Here is a 23,035-nt window from a genome sequence, read left to right as displayed (position 1 = left end):
GCACCCCCCTATGGGTCCTCTTTCTCAGCATGTGTTTCCTTCATCTGTACCAGCAGATTTTAAAAGGTCCCTCAGAACTCATATTCCCTCCACTGCTGTATGATTTATCTTCACTTACTCTCCTGGAAATTTTATTACTATTTCTTAACTATTACTCCCACTGTGCATCTTTCTGTCCTGAATATGTTTTATTTTTTTATTCATTGAATGTGTTGGTGTGTGGTTGGAGGCACCTTAAACGTTTAAATATTTATATCATCTCACACTTTGTATCAGTTAGTAAAAATATGCTAAAGAAATAAGTAGTGATGTGAACAGATAATCACATAGCTTGACAGTGTTGTTAGTGCAACCGATGACGTACTAGTGTAGAGTCACACCAGAGTTGTGTATGACACATGACTGTGCTACTAAAAAGACTGACAGAATAATGTCTTCATTTTGTAGAATGCCACCTCACAAAGTGTGAATATTAGTTATAAGAAGATAATGTAATATAAAAGATAAATAAATAAAAATATAATTATCTAGTTTTAAGGCTTTATATAATTAGTGTTTCTAGTCACAGGACTGATATACAAAGGTTACTGCAGGGTTTGTGGTAACCATTTCTGATTCAGACACAGCCCTACCACAGAGCTGAAACACAAGAAGAGGGCTATCTCTGCAGCCATGCTAAGTGCTAAATGATGCCTTCCAGGGGAGAGACATATGCTAATTAGCCATGTGCTTACCCTTGGAACTGCCTGCATTAAGGCATTTACACAGATTCAGAGAATTGCTCGGCTGCATAAATTGACATGGTGGTCACTTAAGGCCACTCATTGATGAACACAGCTGAAAGCATGTGGTCATCCATCACAGGAGTAAGTGTTGAGGAGTTTACCAGGTAAGTAGTATCGGTGGGGTGTGGTTGTGTGTATGTAAAGGTGAATGTGTGAGTCATGTGTGAGTCTGCGTTTGTCTGAGTGGTCACAGTAAGGGAGTTAGTGAAGGGTTACGTTAGGTATGTGTGTGTGTGTGTGTGTGTGTGTGTGTGTGTGTGTGTGTGTGTGTGTGTGTGTGTGTGTGTGTGTGTGTGTGTGTGTGTGTGTGTAAAATGAAGCATGTAAATTTGGGGCTGTCATATTTGCATACTCATGAGCAAATCAAGCAACAGTATTTAGAAGGACACTAGACACCAGGGATAGCAGTTACATTATGCCTTAAAGGCATTTAAAAAATACTTCTGTCAGTGGAAACACTGGACACCAAGAGATAACACTTTGTACCTTAACAGCACTTAACCAAGATGTGGGCCAGGGGAAGACACTAGACCTCAGAGCTAATACTCACCTCAGGCTTCGTGCCTCACTGAGTGGCGCACAGCTACAGTTATCCCACTCCACAAGGGGGGATCCACATTGGATCCCGGGAACTACTGTCCCATCAGTCTGATGAGCCTGATCTGCAAGGGCATGGAATGCATTATCATGGAACTTATAAACAAAGACATTGGTAACCTTCAAACACTGGACCCCACCCAGTTTGGGTTTGTGAAGGGCCGATCTTGTCTCCTGAACCAGATTGACTTCTTCGAATCAGTCTCCAGAGCTGTGGACAAGGGTAAGGCGGTCCACACAGCGTATCTGGACCTCGCCAAGACCTTCGACACCATCCCCCACTCTGGAATCATAGATAAACTTACTAAGCTGGGCATAAATCCCTACGTCACTCGATGGGTTACCAACTGGCTTACTGACAGAACCCAGACTGTAAAAGTAGCCGACTCCAAATCCTGCTCCAGACAAGTAACAAGTGGAGTACCTCAGTGTTCAGTCCTGGGACCACTCTTGTTTGGCATCTACTTCTCTGAAGTACAGGCCAACACTAAGGGTCTCTGGCTAACAACGTTCGCAGATGACTGCAAACCTGGGAGCCATTACTGAATCCCCAAATGATGTGGATATTCTACAAAAAGGCCTTACAGAAACAGATGCCTGGTGCCAGAGCCATGGGCTCAAGCGTAATGCCAAAAAATGTATAGTTATCCCCTTTGAAAAAAAACATGTAACCATGAATTACCACATAGGTGGCAGTACAGTAAACATCGAAAGTGTGATGAGAGACTTAGGGACACAGGTGGACAGTGGTCTCACTTTCGATAACCACATCGCCACAACAGTCAGGAAATCCTTCTATGTGGCACACCTCATCACTAAGGGCTTTTCATCCAGAAAAAAGGAGGTCATTGTCCCACTGTACTCATCCCTCATTAGACCCATTATAGAGTATAATGCCCTGTTTGGTATGTACCTCACAAGACATCTGCAACAGCTGGAAAGGCCATAGAAATACCTCACTAAAAGAATCACAGGCCTAAAGCAGATGCCATATGCTGACCGTCAAAAAAACTCCAGCTATACTCTGTGGCATATCGTCTACTCAGAGGCGATCTCTGCTTAACATACAAGGCCATGTCAAACCCTGAGCTGTTGGACATGCTCCACTTAAAGAAATCCCAATCCCTCAGAGCCACACGCTCCAGGGATCTAAACGTTGTCATTACAATGAACAAAATATGCTGGAGGGATAGGTTCCTGACCCAGGGACTCCCTATACTCTGGAATAGACTGCCCATACATGTCAAGCAGAGCGCCTCCTTGGCCCTCTTCAAAAGGAACCTTGATAATTGAATGGGAGATAGGAAATTCACCCCCGGGATCATGTCAATCGCCCTGCTAGACAGGGGTCCAGAGAAGTAAATATTGTGGGAAGAAATATCCAGGGAATTGTTATGGCTAGGCTTGTATAGGCCCTAGGGCCGATTGCCTAGTACCAGCCTATGAACCTAATACTTACATTGTGCCTTAAAGATATTTAACAAAGATGTACATTGGGAGGGGGGGGCAATAGACACCAAGGATAACAATTACATCATGCTGCAGTAGCAGTTAAATAAATTGTGACTCTGGGAACAGTAGTCAGTAGGGATAACTCTTTAACAACATGACTTAAGGGCATTTATTAAAAAAACAAAGAAAGATAATGTGGTTTGGGGGAAGCACTATACACCAAGAATATTCTAAATAGTATGCAGTAATGTCACTAAAAAAGATTCAAACCATGTACCCTCCCACCTCCTACCTGGAATATTAGTCCAGCAAGTAAACTTATAACAAAATGAAAGTACAAAGGAGAGGGAAAACAACCTTTAAATCCTGTATCTGTAACACTAAGTTAGTGTAGCAAGGGTTTTCTTTTTTAATATAATGATGATCTTGGAAATTATTCAAGGCCTGCAGCAGTTTATGAGTTATGAAGAGAGGGACAGCCCTATGTAAGCATACATCTCAGCTTTTTTAATGCAAGAAATGCTGACATAGCCAAAAAATAATGGGGGCCACAAAACAATCAGGGATGGATTTTAATTATTCCTCCTTTAAATTTAGAAGGTCATAAGAACAATAGATTTTGAATTAGCATGCATTTACTGAAGGATACAAAGTCTGAAACTCTCTTGTATGGTATTAATGACTGATTGTAATCATGTGTAATTTACAAGAGAAGGAAAAAAGGAGACATCTGTGATATTCTGACAATTCAGGTACAGATATGGGGTATGTGTGTTTGTATAAGTTTGTGTGTGTGTGTGTGTGTGTGTGTGTGTGTGTGTGTGTGTGTGTGTGTGTGTGTGTGTGTGTGTGTGTGTGTGTGTGTGTCTGTGTGAGTAAGGGGGTACCTATGTCGACAGGATGCATGGGCCTTCAGTGTTAACTGCTGCAGATAGCTACTGATCTGCACTTGCAGTAGTTAATGACAAATGTGAATATCTGAGTATGTAGTGTGATATGAGTCTTTTACCTGTTAAGAACCTTTATGTAATATCTAAGTAGCTGCTTTGCAGCAAATAATAATTAAAAAAAATCTGAATACAAAGTAGGCTGTAATAATTACTCTTAATATGTCATGTACAACCTGCAGTATCAGAGGTAACGTATTCCTTTGTTCAGTTGTTCCGGATTTGGAACATGTCTAGGAAATGGAGTGCAGCTGCAAAATAGTACAACTGCAGTGGACATCTGACAATGATGCAAGCTACTGCTCCCAAACTAGTAGAATGAAATTGAGTTGTTGGGCCACTGAAAGAGCATGTGTTCATGCGCACGTGCGAGCACACACACACACACACACACACACACACACACACACACACACACACACACACACACACACACACACACTCACGCACACACACACACACACACACACACACACACACACACACACACACACACACACGCTCGTGAGCACACACACATACAAACACTAATGCATAGCTTGTAGCCTGGTTATGGTAGCCATAGACAATTTCTGAATGGGGTGTAAGGGGGATGTTTGTCAATTACCCACCTTGGAGGATGGAAGTATTACAAGTTTTCATGGGAAATGCATGGTTTGTGACTGGGTCTCCCCACTTGGCAACATTTCCAGATTTAGAACAAAAAAACCTGGACTCCTGCCTAGGGCCCCATGCTGGTTGTGGGGCCCTATCCATACCAGTCAGTGATCACTGAAATGCATGAGCATTTTTTTCCTGCTTTCTGTATTGAAGCTCTTTTCCCACTGCTTCCTTTATTTTGTACCTTTTCAATCACAATATACTTCTTAAGTGCTTCCTTACATGGTAAACCCGTAGGAAAGAGGGATTGGCAAAGTCCCTATACTCAATATCCTACAAACTACTGAGGAACAATCTATGTCTAACATATAAGAAGTTCTCCAGTCCAGCTCTGATGGCTCTGCTACACATTTGCAAAACAAACAGCAATAGAATTACCCACTCTGAGGATATAAACCTCGTCTGTGACATAAACAAAACATGTTGGAGGGGCACATATGTGTTTCAGAGAGTTCCCCTTCCCTAGAATAGACTTCCCATTCATGTGAAACAGAGCTCTTCCCTAACCCAATTCAAATGCAATTTGGAAAAATGGATGGGAACTCTGAAACTCACCCCTGGCTAGTCAACTGTGGCCCTTATGGGCAAGGGCAGATTGTAGACCCCCATGGGTATTAATAATTGGGAAAATTGGGGCATGAATGTCTAGGCTTAAAAAGGCTCTGGGGCTATTAACATAGTAACTTCCCATGAGCCTATGAAAGACTGATTTGTTACTGACTGGCTGCAATTCCAAGCTGCGGTTCTTCAGTTTGCATCTGTAAATAGGCTGTAATGCTGAAACAAATGAGAGAGAAGGTCAGGAAGTAGAAGAGCATTTCATTTCCTGTTGATTCATTCCCAGCTGAGTTGTGTCAACAGGCTCCCTACTGAAATAGCACGACTTGTGATTCTGATTCCTAAAACACTGAAACAAGACCAACAATGCAGAAGAACAAATACTACACATCACTGCTCTCCTTTAAACCTGGTTTTTGCAGGGTCAGTAAGGCCCATAAACCCTCTGATGTGCAGGGCAATCCCTCACCCCCCCCCGAACTTATACATATATATAAAATAACTCTCTAAGGTTACTGTACCTTGGAGAAAAGGGAATATTCAGAGGAATAGAAATCTCAAACAATATAAATCCATATTTTTATTTATTCAGTCTCTACATTCCAGGACTCTGCATTGTGAGTCTGACATTTTAAAAGTTTAATGTATCAACATATTTGCTGTGCAAACTTGTGAGACTTTTTAGACAGTAACAAAGTTTGTTAAACTCTGTTTAGACTCTGGAATTTTAAGTTAATTAATAAGTAGTGTGAGAGAAAAAAGCCAACAGGTTATACTTCCTGCACGAAGGAAGCCTACTGTTTATTCTGATAGTCTTAAGTAGCTGAAGTTCCTATTTTTAGCAAGCCCCACAGAGCTCGTCTCACTTTAAGGTATTCTAATTAAATGACACAATAATTCCAAATGAATGCTATTTCTTAAAATGGATAATGGATTCAGTGAAAGATAAAGCTCTGCTAGCATTTTTGTTTCACCCGGTAGCCTAGCTATGGTGGGGCGAGAAGAGCAAATTCCCCAGGTACAAAATGTTGGGAGTATGATCAGCAGAGCCCAATCTTTCTTTAATGCAATATTGGCTTTTAAAAGTCAGTACTGTACTTGATGTAAAACATGTGCACTATAGTGCTTCATGTGTGCTCTAAACTGTAGCAACTGCTTGCTACACTTTAAAAGTAAAATAAATGCTTTTTTTTTTTTTTTTTTTTTTTTAAACAAAACCTGAGCACTGTAGCTGTAGTGCTCCATGCAGGCAGTGTACAAACTGTAGCAACTGTTTGCTACATTTGTGACAAACAGTTTACAACTATTTAGAAGAAGAAATTATTTTTTTAATAAAATATGTTGAAGGAGGCTTGGGGGTAGAGCACAGAAATGGGACATAAATGGCTGGGGTGGGAAGTGGAGGGTGTCCTGCATCTGGCCACCTGATGAAGGAGTAGATCTAACTGTAAAAAGCTGATCGCTTACAGTATAGTTGAACCGGCTTCCCTTTTGGTTTCACCAGTACAGATCACATGTAATCTTGTGATTTCTGGGGAATCATGATTCAGTTACATGACAGTATGTCAGGGTTTCACACACAGCTTCTTCCCATCTTTCATCCTATGTCTGACAAGACAGCAAACAAACTATTATCCATAAACTTCCCTTTTATCTGGACAGACTCAACCATTAATTTAGCAATAATGCTTGACTGGGTGTGAATATCACAGCATTTACCCACATTTGAGGTGGTTTGATCATGAAGGCAAAGCCCAAGTGATTGAAAAAGCCAGCCATGGGTATACCTGTGACACACAGGCCCAGTCATGGATTATTGTTGTTAAAAAATGACATTGTTTAAGAAACAAATTGCTTACCTTTTCCTAATAATAGGGCTCTTTAGTTTTTTGTCACCTCCTGCACACCATATTAATGTGCTTGCACATGTGTGCAGCACCTGCATCCTTACACTTGTGCAGGACATCACTGCAGTGAAAGATAGTCAGTGGAGAAAAGAGCACCTCCACTGCAGTTTGTCTACCTTTTTTATTAATCTTACCAGTTTATATCTCTGCTCCTTTCCTCAAGAATTCTAGACAAAGCAAAAAAGAAAGGGGGGGGGGGGCAAAGGGCAGAATCACAGATAAGATTTCAGTATTACTGTGAATCTCTAAAAAAGTTCGTAGAACAAGTTTTGGCATCAATGATCATCCTCCGAATAATAGGAAGTTTAAAACTAACATCTGGCATTATTGACTGACAGAAATCCGCAGTGATTTACCAAAAAAATCAAACATTTTTTGAGGTACATAGCAAAAAATTAGGAAAATGATGCACTTTCTGAAAAACTCTAGACAGTTAAAGGGGTTAGTTACTCAGCATGAATGATCATTTTGCTGAGTCATTTGACTTTAAAATGAGTTCAGTTGCATTTTGCTTTGACTAGAACACGGGGATCTAATGACAGTAACTGATCCGCATCCTCTGCAAAATATCCACAGAGTTACATTGTGCATTGGTATTTAAGCCTCTCACTATAACTCTTTCTGTCTGTTGTCTTTACTATTTTAATCTGTCTTACTATCTTCTGGTTATTCCACTGTGCTTACTACATGTTTAGGTTGTCATACTGAACACCTGGGAAAGATGTAATGAATCACAGTAAGGAACTGGGAATTTGTCTATGTTGGCTAATTTGTGAGAAAATGCCTCAGCTCTGTGTATATCTACAGTTACAACAGAGTGCCTGCTTGCCTCCAGCTGGGTAGAGAAGGCTAAAAAACCCAACCTATCTATAACCTCCTTGGCTCTCTACTGCATTTATTCACTAGGTCTGTGGTATTAGGTCCTTGCTATAACATAGTTCCATTAGGTATCATGAGATACATTTCACAGGCTAACTACCAGCATATATGTAGTGAATTACAGGCCATTCATCTATCTTTTGTCTAAACTGTTCGTATTAGTGAAAGTTGTGGTGGTATGAAGCTATGAGCAAAGCACACCAGCCTTGTGCCCAGCAACAGCCTTCCACTCATCCTAGGGCATCCCCAAGGATTCCTACACCAAGCGTACCCTGGGTCTGCTGCATGGTGTCCTGCTGGTAAGCTATGCATGTGGGCGGATATTGCAGGTATCCTCACTGTATGTCCAAACCACTTAAATAATTTCCTCTTGATCCAGGGGAGCAGTAACTGTACTCTGAGATCATCCCCTATTGCTGATCTTTTTACTCTACCATGGAAAATGAGTTAACATATGAGGAGAACCTCATTTCTGCCTCTTGTATCTGCATTCTCATCTTTTCAATCAGTACCCAATCTCTTAAACATAGTTTAGAATAAAGGAAAACATGCTAATGCAAAATATTCACAGGTTAAAATACTTGTAATAAAAACACACACAGTCCACAAGATAATAAGGTTGAACGCTGTCATCTTTTAATTAACAAGACTTCAACAGTACATTCATAACAATTCAAAACGGTTCATTTAAATAGCTTAAGAGCACATGATATAAGATGTCATCACACACAACTACACGAAATTATGTTTAACTAAAAACTTTAAATAAACATCCACTTTTATTATAACCCATTTGTTAACAAAATACTGTGTGCTACTGTAGCTGAGAGTAAGGATTCCAGTTCATCAGTAAATTAGTTGTCCTGTGACTCAAATCCTGCTAAATCATCATGGCCCAGTACAATACTTCAGCTACTGCACTCACCTGCCTCTCCATCTCTCAGTCCTCTATACCTTCATTTGTGAACTAGATCTCAAGATACTTAAGTCTTGGCATGGTTGGGGAAGGCTTGGTCCATTATCCTGCTTAGGAATCCATTTCAACATGATCTAGCTCTGCTTCACAACACCTGGCTAAGCAGTTGTGTAAAGTTCAGAAATATTTTTCAGGAGGAGACAAAATTAAAAGAGTGCAGTTCAAGTATTTTCTTGCACAAAGAATGGCTTGCACATTTAGAAGCAAGTTACCTACTTTACTAAAGTCACCACAATCTGCTTTTTTTTACAGGGCCCCAAAGGAGACACTGTCATTGGTCCCAAAGGACCACCTGGAATACCAGGTCTGCCTGGATCTCCTGGTCATGGATTGCCAGGACCCCCAGGACCACCAGGCCCCCCTGGACCCCCAGGGCCTTTTGAATCTTCATCCATTTTTGGTTCAGGTAAGCATATGTTGTATACTTTTACAAGTAGTAAGTTATGCACTTTGCCAGTCTGTGATGTAGCTAGCAAGTTTCCAAGTAGATACACAGAAAATTAAATGTAGACTACTCCATTTTAACAGGGGAAGTGAATTATTATCAATTATGCTAGCTACATACATTAGTAATGTGTATTATGTTCTAGGAATGTATTTCTGTGTTTTTTATATATATATATATATACACATACACATTATATATATAATTTATATATATATTTATAATGTATATATAATATATATATATATATATATATATATATATATATATATATATATATATATGTAAATATATATATATATATATATATATATATATATATATATATATATGTATATATATATATATATATATATATATATAAATATATATACACATATATATATATATATATATATATATATATATATATATATATATATATATATACATATATATATATATACATATATATATATATACATATATATATATATATACATATATATATATATACATATATATATATATATACATATATATATATATATATACATATATATATATATATATATATATATATATATATATATATATATATATATATATATATATATATAGATATGTGTGTGTGTGTGCATTTTTGTAGTTCACATTCCAAATACCAAAGGAGACAGTGAAAGCAAAACCTATTTCCACATGTCCAAAATAAGTGTTGGCTAATGTCAGTTACACCCAAGATTCAGACTTTGCATTCAACAGTTGTATTGCATAATGCTTTCTCAGTTACAGCCTGCTTCAAGGTATGACATCAAAACAACAAAGTAAAAACTGTGTTCCAGGAGATTCATTTGGTATTAGGAAAAAAAATCTATACATATATATGTATGTATGTTTCTGAACTTATTGATGAAGAATTTTAAAATTAGGATACTTGATATATTGTTTTTGCTTCTATATCAAAAGATCGAAGAGGCATTTAATTGAACAGAGAGCAAACGCACTAAAGCACAAATGCTCAAAACAGCGATTTATTTCCCTGGGAAAGAAATCACTAGCAGAAACACACACACATAGACACACACACACACACACACACACACACTTTCACACATAACAACGTGGGGGACTTTGCCCTCCACACACCCCTTAACTAAATATACCAACTCCGAGATTGCACTACAGTGGCGATAGGGGCAAACACATGGGGATGGCTAAGCAATTTCTTTCCCAGGGAAAGAAATCACTATTTTGCGTGTTCACGCTTTAGTGCATTTGCTGTTTGTGTGTCGACGAAGAGGTGTTCGATTAAACGCCTCTTCAGTCTTTTGACACTGGTTGGGTTGCCTTCCTAAATAATAGTAACAGTGTATGACTCAGACCACTGTGTACTATTATTGATACTGAAAGTTAAATCTTGATTTGGCCAATAGAATTGATGGTCTGCATATCAATGGTCCATTTGTCAAAGTAAATATGCCCAATCCAATAGCTTGTCAGTGGCACAGACTTGTCAATCGCACCAATGTCAAGGGTGTGCATGCACCTGCTATTGATTTCAGAGGATTATGCTCTATAAAGACTAAGGTGCTTGCTTGCAAATTTTGGAAAGGTAGCATAGGAGGCATATTTTCAAGTATGGCCTTGAATGACTTGTATTACTGTGTCAACATTTACATCAGGAAGGGTGCAGCAAAAACTGTTCTGCCTCTTGATTTACAATGAGAAGTTACACACTTTTGCTAGTGTAATAATCTCTTTCCATAGCTGCCCTTCTATTCTCATGTTGCAGTATTCCAAACTCTTGGGTTATCCTCTGCTTGCTACCTAAACGTCAAGCCAGTATACAAAAGCTTGTAGTCATTTCTAGGTACGTGGGATGTCTGACATTGGCCTAGGGTACAAGTGACATCTGCACATACCTTTCCTCAGAACTTCTCTGATGCCAGTCTAACATCAGCACTTCTTGGCATCTTCACCATCAGATCTTCAAGTTTCTAAGATAAGTACCCCATTGGGGCTGTTTTTGTTTCCTTTTTGTCACTGCATATCTGTTTAGGTTACATGTCATCCAGGAAGGGAAAGTGCAGGTGCAGTTGTCAGATCCCCCATAAGGACACCCATGAACTCTGCCTTTTCTGTCTAGGACCTACTCACAACCATCTTAATTGCATGAACTGTCAAGCCTTCATCCCTAATGCTCCACAGTTGTCTGCATGCCTTGAACATTTATTTAGAGCATTAGCATCTTAAACGCTTAGCGATAGGGATGGAAAGGTTGTTTGATCACTCCATAGAACCATCCAAAAAGAAGGCCAAGGTTTCCAGGCCTGAACATGTTGCTGCCCCTCCTCCACCTGACATCCCTCCTGTGGCTGATGTTTGCCTGGAGGAATGTTCAGAGTCTGCTGAAACAGGTATAGCAGGTACCCCTCAGGAGGCCGCAGAACCTAGGGCAGAAGATACATCTGGGGAGGGCTTACAGATGTCACCTGCTGACAACGAGGGGGAACCTCAGCTTCTTACAGTTGCCCAGACAGGCCCTTCCATTGCTTCCCAGCAAACAGAATCTAGGCCTCTCTCAAAGACTAGTCCTTCCTTAGGGCCTACGTCTTCTAGACCTTTTCCTAAAAAGAAACACAAAACAAAACATCTCTCCCCTCCAGTTGAAAGCCAACCTGATTAGCAGGCTTTTTCCCAGAGCCTATTTAATGTCTTTATGACCCTAAGGCCTGCAATGCCTGTTTCCCCAAAGGCTGGTCCTCTTCCTGTCAGTCCCAGGCCTCAGGCCGAGCAAATTATCCAACCTGAAGCTGAGGACCCCTCAGACTCCTCTTCGGAGGATTCTCTCTCTTATGTCTCTCAGATGTCACTTCCTCTTGGGTATCCTTCCCACGGGCAAATTTGCTGAGGCTGACTACGCAGGACAGGACCTCACCTTTGGGGAGACAATTTCTAAAATGAGAGAACATTTTCAGTGGTATTCTTCTGAAATGTCAGAGGTCAAAAAAAGATACTATGAGCTTCTGCAGATGGAAAGCCCTTCTCCTTCTGCAATTCCTCCAGGGTTACTGGCTCTCTTGGATGCTTTTAATGCTGCCTTTGTAAATCCTGATTCACAACCACCTGTCCATAGAAGGCCTGACAGGTTTTACAAGGTCCCTGAAGGGGCAACATTTTTGATAAAATGCCCTGTTGCTGACCCTGCCACTGTCTCAGTTTCAACAGACAAGCCATCCAAACTACTTTCTTCTACCTCTGTCTTTCCCACAGACAAGGACAGTAAGGCCATGGAGCACCTTGGTTAAAAAGTGTATACTTCTGTTACCCTGGCCTTTGGTGTGCATATATCCAAATATACCTTGCCTGTTTTGACCCAAGTCACCAAGCATTTAGCTGACTTTCCTGACTCACCTTCCAAGGCTCACATTTCCAGTCTCATTTCCTTGTCTTCCCAAGTTACTAAACATTCAATTAGATGCAGCTATGATGCATCAAAAGCCTTGTCCAGATTGGCAACCTCAACTTCAGTCCTTAGAAGATACTCATGGTTAAGGCTACAACCCTTACCCCATGATATTAGGGCCAAATTAGTAGATGCACCCCTAGATAACTCTGCCCTTTTTGAGTCTAAAGTAGCTGAGCTATTTAAGGCCATTCAGCAAAAAGGGAAAGAACAGCAAGATTTAAAACACGTGTTCATCTCCCCTATACCCAAAGTGCACAGGAACTATCCCTCAAAGACCTAGTTCATTAGGAAACACTCTGCCTCAGCCTCCCATGCTAGGGCAAGAAATGGCACTAGGAAACAGAAATCCCCTTCTAAGCCTGCTGAAACTCTTGCCCAGAAACCTTCCTTTCAGGACAGGGCAGGCCACCTTTGACTACATGCCTTCACTGCCCCCCTTCAGACTCCATTCCTCTGTCACTAAGGCTCTCTGACTGTCTTCCAGTTTGGCAAAACATTCCCTCAGACAGATGAGTCCTTTCCATCATAGAAAAGGGTTGCTTTATGACCTGTATCATTTCCCCTTCTCCAAGAGGGATTCCCCAGCCACCCAAAGATCAACCCCCCTTTTCCAGCCAGTCATAGACAGCTTCCTTTCACAAGAAACCATACAACTGGTTCCTATGGAAGAAAAAGGAAATGCTTCTGTGTGGCTCTTCCTAGTTCCCAGGAAGGATGGACCTTGGAGACCTATCCTGGATCTCTCTCACCTCAGTATTTTCTTACAGGTACCCACCTTTTGTATGCTTACTCTTCAGACCCTTTTCCCTTTACTGATACATCAGGGAATTCTAGCCACCATGGACATAAAGGATGCCTAACTTCACATCCTTATAAGGTCCAACTACAGGAAATATGTGTGCTTTGCTGTTGGTTCCTTACATTTTAGTTCTTGGCCTTGCACTTTGAACTTTCTACTGCTCCAAGGGTCGTCAGAAAATGTCTGGCTCCAGTGGTTGCTTATTGTAGGGTCCAAGGGATTCAATTTTTTCCATACCTGGACGACCTTCTGATTCATGCAGAATGCTCCAGATCCCTACAGAACCAATTCCACCAAGACATCTCAGTCCTGCAGCCACTGGGATTCAACATAAACTTCCCCAAGTCCAGCCTGAGTCCTTTCCAGCACCAAATTTTCCTAGGCTGCAGGATAAAGACATATGTCATGAGGGCATTCCTTCCACCCCAAAAATTGGAAACCCTGAGGCAATATCTGGCCTCCGTTCTCAAAGCCACTGCTTTGACAGCCACACAATATCTCAGACTACTGGGTCATATGGCTTCTACTGTACCCATGCTGCCTCTGCCAAGACTTCACATGAGAAAACTGCAATGGTACCTGAAGTCCACATGGACCCAACACTCACACCCCTTGGACTTTGGCATGCCCTTCCATCTTGCCTAAGGAAGGACATTCTGTGGTGGTTGAACCAAGTTACACTCAACCCAGGAATTAAATTACAACCCCTTGCCTCAGTCCAGGAAATGTACACAGATGCCTCAGATCTGGGCTGGGGGACTACTTTTGGCAGCCTGAAAGTGCAGGGTACCTGGTCACAAACATTCAGTGGGAACAAATCAACATCAGGGAAATGAGAGCCATCCTATTTGCCTTGACAGCCTTCCTTTATGCCCTAAAACAAGGTCCCCTGAAATTGTTCACAGACAATACTACAGTTCTAATGTATGTGAACAAAAAGGGTGGAATCAAGTCTCATTTGCTTTGCAGACTTGCTTTCCAAGCCTGGGACCTGGCAGCCCAACACAGAGTCTCCTTGCAAGGAGTTTATATCCTTCAGCTCAGAACATTCAGGCAGGCACCTTGAGCAGGTCCATGTCACAATCCCATGAATGGATGCTACTCAGGGATGTGTTTCTGGACATTGTCCACAGGTGAGGGACACAACAAAAAGATCTGTTTGCCTCCCTTCTACCAGTGTTTTGCACCAGGCTACCTAGTCCTTAGCAAGGGCAATGGATGCCTTTTCAATCTTATGGAAGGGGATGTTTCTATATGTATTCTCCCCCTTCCCATTACTTCAAAAAGTCCTGCTGAAGATCCAACAGGACAAACCAAAAATCTTGCTGATGACTCCCTTTTGGCAAAGACAGCATTGGTTCCCCCTCCTTCTGCATCTAGCCAGGAGCAGTCATCACATGTTACCTCACAGAGTGGAACTTCTCACACAGAACGAGGGATCCCTAATCCATCCCTATCTGAAATCTCTGAATCTAACCCTGTGGGTGATAGAATTTTGATCCCTTCTAGACACCTTTACACTGAGGACATGCTAACAGTTCTGCAGGAAACCAGGAAACCTAACACTAGGAGATCTTATTTGTTTAAATGGAAGTTATTTTCCATGTGGTGTCTACAAAGACAACTAGACCCATTTCAAAATGAGGTCCTATCTGTGTGAACTTTTGCAAGCAGGGTTAGCATATTCCTCTGTTAAAGCATACCTTGTTGCTATTTCAGCCTATCTGCCTCTTAATCCCCCTTCTAGCATCCCATTTCCTCCAAAGTTATTCCTTAGTTCCAAAGTTACACCTCAGAACTCCCAAGAGGCAGGTTCCACCTCCATGGGATCTGAATTACATTTTAGAGAAACTCACTGTTGCCCCCTTTGAACCAGCATCTACTGCATCTCTTTAACACTGTACCTGGAAAACTGTACTCCTCATGGCCCTGACATCAGCCAGAAGAGTGTCAGAGCTCCCGGCCCTCATGGCAACTCCTCCCTTCCTCATCTTCCACAAGGATAGATTGACCCTGAGCACCAACCTCTCCTTTATGCCCACAGTAGTCAACAAGCTATCCTTAAATCAGGGTATCCACCTGCCCACCTTTTTCCCTCACTCCCAAAATGACAGTGAGAGAGTCTTGCATTCCCTTGATGTTCACAGGCAACTGAAATTTTACCTCGACAAGATTAAGGCCATTAGGAAATCAGAGCAACTATTTGTCTCCTTTCACTCCAGAGCTCTGGGAAAGGCAGTGACAAAACAGACCATTTCAGCTTGGATCTCCAAGGCTATTTCCTTTTGCTACACATTCCATGGGAAACAACTCAATTCAAAAATTAAGGCCCACTCCACTAAAGCCATGGCTTCATTGGGGACTTCTTCAAAGGACTGGACACTGCATCCATTCTGGAGGCAGCTACATGGATATCTGTCATACCTTCACTAAACACTACAGGTTGGATCACATCTCCAGATCCAGAGCAGGGTTTGCTAGGGAAATCCTTCATGGCTTCATGGATAACAGTTTTATACCATCACCCCCTTCTTCCCTGTGAGCTTTTGCACTCACCCAAGAGTTTGGAATACTGACACATTAGAATAGAAGGACGTAGAATACTTGTGTAAAATCTTACTATAACCATATATGTCCTTCTCTTCCATGTTGCAGTATTCATTCCCTCCCTCCTTACCCCCTACTTTCCATCTAAACTTTCCTTGGATGGCATAGGACTTATACAACTATCTTGGGACTGGGATCCGACTGGAGCATACAGTTCTGAGCAAAGGTATGTGCAGGCATCACTTTTGTGGCCCACGCTCCCTAGGCCTACATCAGATGTCTCACGTACCTAGCAGTGACTACAAGCTTTTGTATACTGGCCAGACGTTCCGGTAGCAAGCAGAGTTTAACCCAAGAGTTTGGAATACTGCAACATGGAAGAGAAGGACATCTATGTTTATGGTAAGATTTTATACAACTATTCTTTATTACTGCTTCTAGCTGGGTTGGCTTAATGGTTAAGATTGTTACAAGAAAGATGAGCATAGCAGTGTAGAAGGAGAGAGTAATGTGATACCAGACACTATAGCCCAGCTGTATAAGACCACCACTTCTTACAGAAGCAAAATTAAACTGGTTATATGTACCATACAGAACAAACTTGCAAATGAAAAAAAAACATTTGCGATCACTGTTAAGTGCAAAGTCGCCATGTCTAAGCTGTTGAAACCAGATTTGATGGCAGAAAGAGATAAAGCTCAGGCAATAGCTCAGGAACATAGGACTGGTTAGTGGCCTCAGCACTGTACCACCTTACTCCTGGATGCTAACCCTAACCCTACCCCTGCCCATATCCCTAGCCCCAGACATTATGTTACTAAAAATCTTTCCCCTGACAGAATTACTACACAAAACAAAATGACACTGAACATACACAAAACCAAACATGCAAAACCCTTATTCTAACTCTAATTCACAGACACTGGCACATACACACTAACCACAGTAATCTTTTCAGTCAAACAGTCATTTTTTTCCTGCACACTCCTATTTATATAACTATAGAAATTGGCATTCAATAATTTGTGCATTCTCATTTTACTATTCAGTCTTTTGTGCATTCAGTTTTTTTTTTACACACGCAAAAACTTTTCAGTCAAATGAGTATCAGATATTTTGAGTTGTAACCCTGTTAATAAGCCAACCCAGCTAGAAGCAGTAATAAAGAATAGTTGTATAAAATCTTACCATAAACATAGATGTCCTTCTCTTCCATGTTTGACTCCAGTCCTAACTGAGTTGATGGTGTTAGAAGTAGCAGAGATGGAAAAGAATGCAGAAACTACATTAAATCTGCTGTTACATATGCAAATAATTTAATGTAGTTTCTGCATTCTTTTCCATCTCTGCTACTTCTAACACCATCAACTCAGTTAGGACTGGAGTCAAATCATTAATGAAGACCAAGCATACTTCTCAGCTGTCCAGATTTTGTTTTTTAGTCTGTTCTTCATAAAATGTGTGCGTTTCTGGAAATCATTTAGGATTGAAGTCATTGAATAATAACAAACATTTGAATTTCAGACTTCAAACCCTTCAGAAAACATATGCTAATGCAAAACATGTTATTCTATGAACTAAGTTAACAGCAATATTTAAAACTTATCCCTATTTTTTGGCCTTTATTACCCTATTATTTTTGGCTTTGTCCCCATTTCTTGCTCTAAGAAGTTGAGAAGTATGAGCCCAAGACCTGTACAGTATAACTAGGGTCTATATTACGTGATTGAATGATCACAATAGCAAATGTGCTGCACATCGAAGTGCTTTTTGTGGGATTGTAGTACAGTGAAGATCAGAATATTTGTCCTTTCCTCACTGTAGTGCGATCTCGGAGTTGGTATATATATTTAGTGGGGGGTGTTGAGGGCACAGCCCCCCACAATAATAGTTTCGATGTGCTGCATTTTCGCTCTTTAGAGAGTTCCTTCATGGCTTCATGGATAACAGTTTTATACCATCACCCCCTTCTTCCCTGTGAGCTTTCGCACTCACCCAAGAGTTTGGAATACTGACACATGAGAATAGAAGGATGTAGAATACTTGTGTAAAATCTTACTATAACCATATATGTCCTTCTCTTCCATGTTGCAATATTCATTCCCTCCCTCCTTACCCCCTACTTTCCATCTAAACTTTCCTTGGATGGCATAGGACTTATACAACTATCTTGGGACTGGGATCCGACTGGAGCATACAGTTCTGAGCAAAGGTATGTGCAGGCATCACTTTTGTGGCCCACGCTCCCTAGGCCTACATCAGATGTCTCACGTACCTAGCAGTGACTACAAGCTTTTGTATACTGGCCAGACGTTCCGGTAGCAAGCAGAGTTTAACCCAAGAGTTTGGAATACTGCAACATGGAAGAGAAGGACATCTATGTTTATGGTAAGATTTTATACAACTATTCTTTATTACTGCTTCTAGCTGGGTTGGCTTAATGGTTAAGATTGTTACAAGAAAGATGAGCATAGCAGTGTAGAAGGAGAGAGTAATGTGATACCAGACACTATAGCCCAGCTGTATAAGACCACCACTTCTTACAGAAGCAAAATTAAACTGGTTATATGTACCATACAGAACAAACTTGCAAATGAAAAAAAAAACATTTGCGATCACTGTTAAGTGCAAAGTCGCCATGTCTAAGCTGTTGAAACCAGATTTGATGGCAGAAAGAGATAAAGCTCAGGCTATAGCTCAGGAACATAGGACTGGTTAGTGGCCTGAGCACTGTACCACCTTACTCCTGGGTGCTAACCCTAACTCTACCCCTGCCCATATCCCTAGCCCCAGACATTATGTTACTAAAAACCTTTCCCCTGACAGAATTACTACACAAAACAAAATGACACTGAACATGCACAAAACCAAACATGCAAAACCCTTATTCTAACTCTAATTCATAGACACTGACACATACACACTAACCACAGTAATCTTTTCAGTCAAACATTCATTTTTTTCCTGCACACTCCTATTTATATAACTATAGAAATTGGCATTCAATAATTTGTGCATTCTCATTTTACTAGTCAGTCTTTTGTGCATTCAGTTTTTTTTTTACACACGCAAAAACTTTTCAGTCAAATGAGTATCAGATATTTTGAGTTGTAACCCTGTTAGTGAGCTGGGCTCACGTTGCTAATTTTTTGTTTCATTTGGACTAATAAATTTGCTGTTACATATGCAAATAATTTAATGTAGTTTCTGCATTCTTTTCCATCTCTGCTACTTCTAACACCATCAACTCAGTTAGGACAGGAGTCAAATCATTAATGAAGACCAAGCATACTTCTCAGCTGTCCAGATTTTGTTTTTTAGTCTGTTCTTCATAAAATGCGTGCGTTTCTGGAAATCATTGAGGATTGAAGTCATTGAATAATAACAAACATTTGAATTTCAGACTTCAAACCCTTCAGAAAACATATGCTAATGCAAAACATGTTATTCTATGAACTAAGTTAACAGCGATATTTAAAACTTATCCCTATTTTTTGGCCTTTATTGCCCTATTATTTTTGGCTTTGTCCCCATTTCTTGCTCTAAGAAGTTGAGAAGTATGAGCCCAAGCCCTGTACAGTATAACTAGGGTCTATATTACGTGATCGAATGATCACAATAGCAAATGTGCTGCACATCGAAGTGCTTTTTGTGGGATTGTAGTACAGTGAAGATCGGAATATTTGTCCTTTCCTCACTGTAGTGCGATCTCGGAGTTGGTATATATATTTAGTGGGGGGTGTTGAGGGCACAGCCCCCCACAATAATAGTTTCAATGTGCTGCATTTTCACTCTTTAGAGAGTTCGCTATTGTGATCACTCGATCACGTAATATAGACCTGTATAACTATTCTAAAAGTTCCCTCATCTTGAACTGAGGAAGTCATTAAAGAAGTTGAAAGCTTGGTCAGTTGAATAACTTTTGTATGACCCAGTCCTAGTCCTTATTTTTCGAATTTTAAAAATAATGAGTGCTCTACTGGTTCAAACGCTCTTGTTAAATATAAGAACATGGCTCCAGTAAACATGCTATTCTCCATATTCAACAGATTGCACTGGTAACACTATACATTGCAGTTAAGGTATTATACCCTTTCTCTGTTCCCTGCTGCTTTTGGGATAAAAAGCCATGCTTGTCAATGTATTTAACAGACACCTAAGGCAGATCTGCTAATGCAGTATAGTTATAAGAAAACAAACATCACACTTTGAATTCAAAACTATTCACAGGGTGGAAGCAAACACTTCAGAAGTTAAATTTAAATATCTGCAGTTGAAGAAACAAACATGCATTGCATTTGTAAGCTATAAAGTTCACAGTTAACATTTCTGTATCATTTTAATATTTTTCAGCACCTGCACTTCCAGGACCACCTGGTCCCCCAGGGCAGCCTGGCCCACCTGGAACTGGAAACCCGGTAAGATGCTTTCTGTTGTGGCAGAAAAAGTAGGCTTATTTCAAGAATATTAAACAAGCCTTATGTTGTTGTCTGTTATGGTTTCAGAAACATCTGCAGACTTTTTTCTGTAATGATTTATAATGAAGTCATGGCACTAGGCCTACTGAGAAGTGAAACAACTCTTTACAAGTGCAGCTACAAGAAAACTAGGGACTCATGAACTTATACAGTGTGTGTGCGTGTGTGTGTGTGTGTGTGTGTGTGTGTGTGTGTGTGTGTGTGTGTGTGTGTGTGTGTGTGTGTGTGTGTGTGTGTGTGTATACAACTAGCTTTCCCTATGTTTCAGGAAATTGAATTGCATGAAAGTTCAACCTCACAATTTTCAACTCTATACAACAATTCTTCAAAACTATTTTCTACATGCCTCCTGAACCCCCTTACTTAAATACCTGTATTATACAAGGACTCAACAATATTCTTCTAGAGAAGTATAGACATGTAAATGTACCATACATAGGTCCCAAATGTGAATCATTATGTGCTAAGATTTAAGGAGAGGCTATATACTGATAACATGGATATATATTAGAGAAGAGAGACTGGAAATGTTGATGATGAAGAGGTGTTTTAAGTAAGAGTGAGAAAGTGTCTTGCTAATTGCATAGGAAATTGTAAGGTTCAGAAAATTGATATATGAGGAAATGTGGGGGTATGGCAGGACTGGGTGTGTTTGGAGAAGAACATAAGCAAATCCTTAATTTGGTTAAGTGAGACTTTAGAAGAGTCTTAAAGGATTTGGGGTACTGTTCCTGTTGAATAGAGAGCACCAACCAATCCTTTATGCCCACAGTAGTCACCAAGATATGGAATTCCAGGTATTGGCTGGATGGTTGAAGAATAGTGCGTCACCAAAATTGTTATTAGATTTTGGAGTGAGAAGAAGGAATTTATCAGTGGATCTGTGAACAGAGTATTGCTAGATGACTGTAGAGCAAGGTAGGTAATTATTAAAGCGGTAGATGAGCTTGTATATGGTTAGCAGTCAGGTGTTGGTTAGTTAATAAGGAAATTCTAGCCACTTTAGTTCCTTAAAAATGGTCAGTTGTGAGTACTGTATTGATAGTTGGCAGCAAATTTAGCTATTTTGTAGTAACATTGTTCTAGTTTGGGTAGGTATGCTGTTTGTAGGTTTCCTAAGCCTGAAGCAGAGTAGATGAGAGAAGGGAGAAGGAGTGTAGTATTTGCTGGTGGGGTTGTTCATGTACTGTTTGATCCTGTATAGACAGACTAGTTTTTTCTTTGTTTGTTTTTTGCACAATATGTTGTGGTAGTCAAATTTCATATTGTCATCTCTATAAATGCCTAGTAATTTTGTTCTGCTACCCAATTAGATCTTTTTTAGTCACAACCTCTGCCAATTAGAAAAATACAATGAATAAAAGAGACATCAGAATAGAAACATTGCCACAAGTCTATGAAACAGTAATCAGCAGAAAGTACTCATTACTAACAGATGTCAGAAAATGAACATTGTTACAAGTATACAAAAGACAACAGATAGCAGAATAAATTAGAATAGAAGCATCACTAATGTACAGTAACAATGTAGAATAAAGCAGTTTTATACAGTATGCATGTACAATATCTGAACTTTAGCAGTAAGATCATGCCCCCTGCACCACCTTATTCATGTGCGCTAACCCTAACCCTACTCCTACCCCTAACACTAACCCTGCACATTGTTTGTTTGTGTCTTTCGGCTTTTACCGGTTAGGGGTCGCCACAGCGGAACTCCGGTCCGCTAATGATTGGCAGTAGAGTTTTACGTGCTGGCTTGCCGGGCCTAACGCACAACCTTCAACGAAGGAATGCCCGTTCATGCATGTCGCCACACAGAAGACGCTCTAACTGAGAATTGAACGGGCAACGTCTAACTGTGAGGCGACAACGCTACCGCAGCACCACCAAACCCTGCACATTACATTACCAAAATCCCTTTCCCTAACAGTGCCACTACAAAAGACAAAAGGACATAAGATACACAGAACACCAAACATGCACAACATTCAATGCATTCCTCAAATACAAGAAAAACAGGAGAATACACTGGCCCAACTGTAACCAAGAAATAAATCCAATTAAAAAACACAAGAAAAAAAAAAAGGAAATTAGTGTCTCTGAATTATTTATTCACACAATTCTATTAAGTACTTTTGTCAAAAAAGTCTTCTGCCTAAGCAGTGCATTCACTCTTTTTTTTACTATCACATAAGCTTTTCTACCAAATAAATATTCAGCATTGTGCATATGGGTGTTTGTGTGTGTGTATGTATTTTTTTTATATATATATATATATATATATATATATATATATATATGTGTGTGTGTGTGTGTGTGTGTGTGTGTGTGTGTATATATATATATATATATATATATATATATATATATATATATATATATATATATATATATATATATATAAAATATATATATATATATATTTATATTTATGTTAGTCTAAACTTCCATACATCAACACGAAAAACATCAACCACAAAAGGCCAAAAAAGCTTTTTGACATCCCAGCTCACATGCTCCAAGGCACAACCTTTGACCATGCAAAAGAAATCTGCTG

General features: G+C 40.1%; 1 protein-coding gene across 4 annotated transcripts in view; it reads left to right on the top strand.

Moving 5' to 3' along the window:
• LOC122796547 (collagen alpha-1(XV) chain-like) overlaps positions 1–23,035 on the top strand; it is a 1,635,928-nt gene that overhangs the window by 1,463,351 nt on the left and 149,542 nt on the right. For all 4 annotated transcript variants that reach the window (XM_044065114.1, XM_044065113.1, XM_044065111.1 and 1 more), the window contains 2 exons: positions 9,014–9,167; positions 20,354–20,418. In XM_044065114.1, coding sequence (XP_043921049.1) covers positions 9,014–9,167; positions 20,354–20,418 — 219 coding nt within the window. The remainder of the gene's footprint in view (positions 1–9,013; positions 9,168–20,353; positions 20,419–23,035) is intronic.

Source organism: Protopterus annectens, chromosome 3.part0 (genome assembly GCF_019279795.1).
Source record: "Protopterus annectens isolate FY-2018-M chromosome 3.part0, PAN1.0, whole genome shotgun sequence".
Classification (NCBI taxonomy): Eukaryota; Metazoa; Chordata; order Ceratodontiformes; family Protopteridae; genus Protopterus; species Protopterus annectens.
Note: the sequence above shows the minus strand (reverse complement) of the source record. Positions and strands in the feature narration are given on the sequence as shown.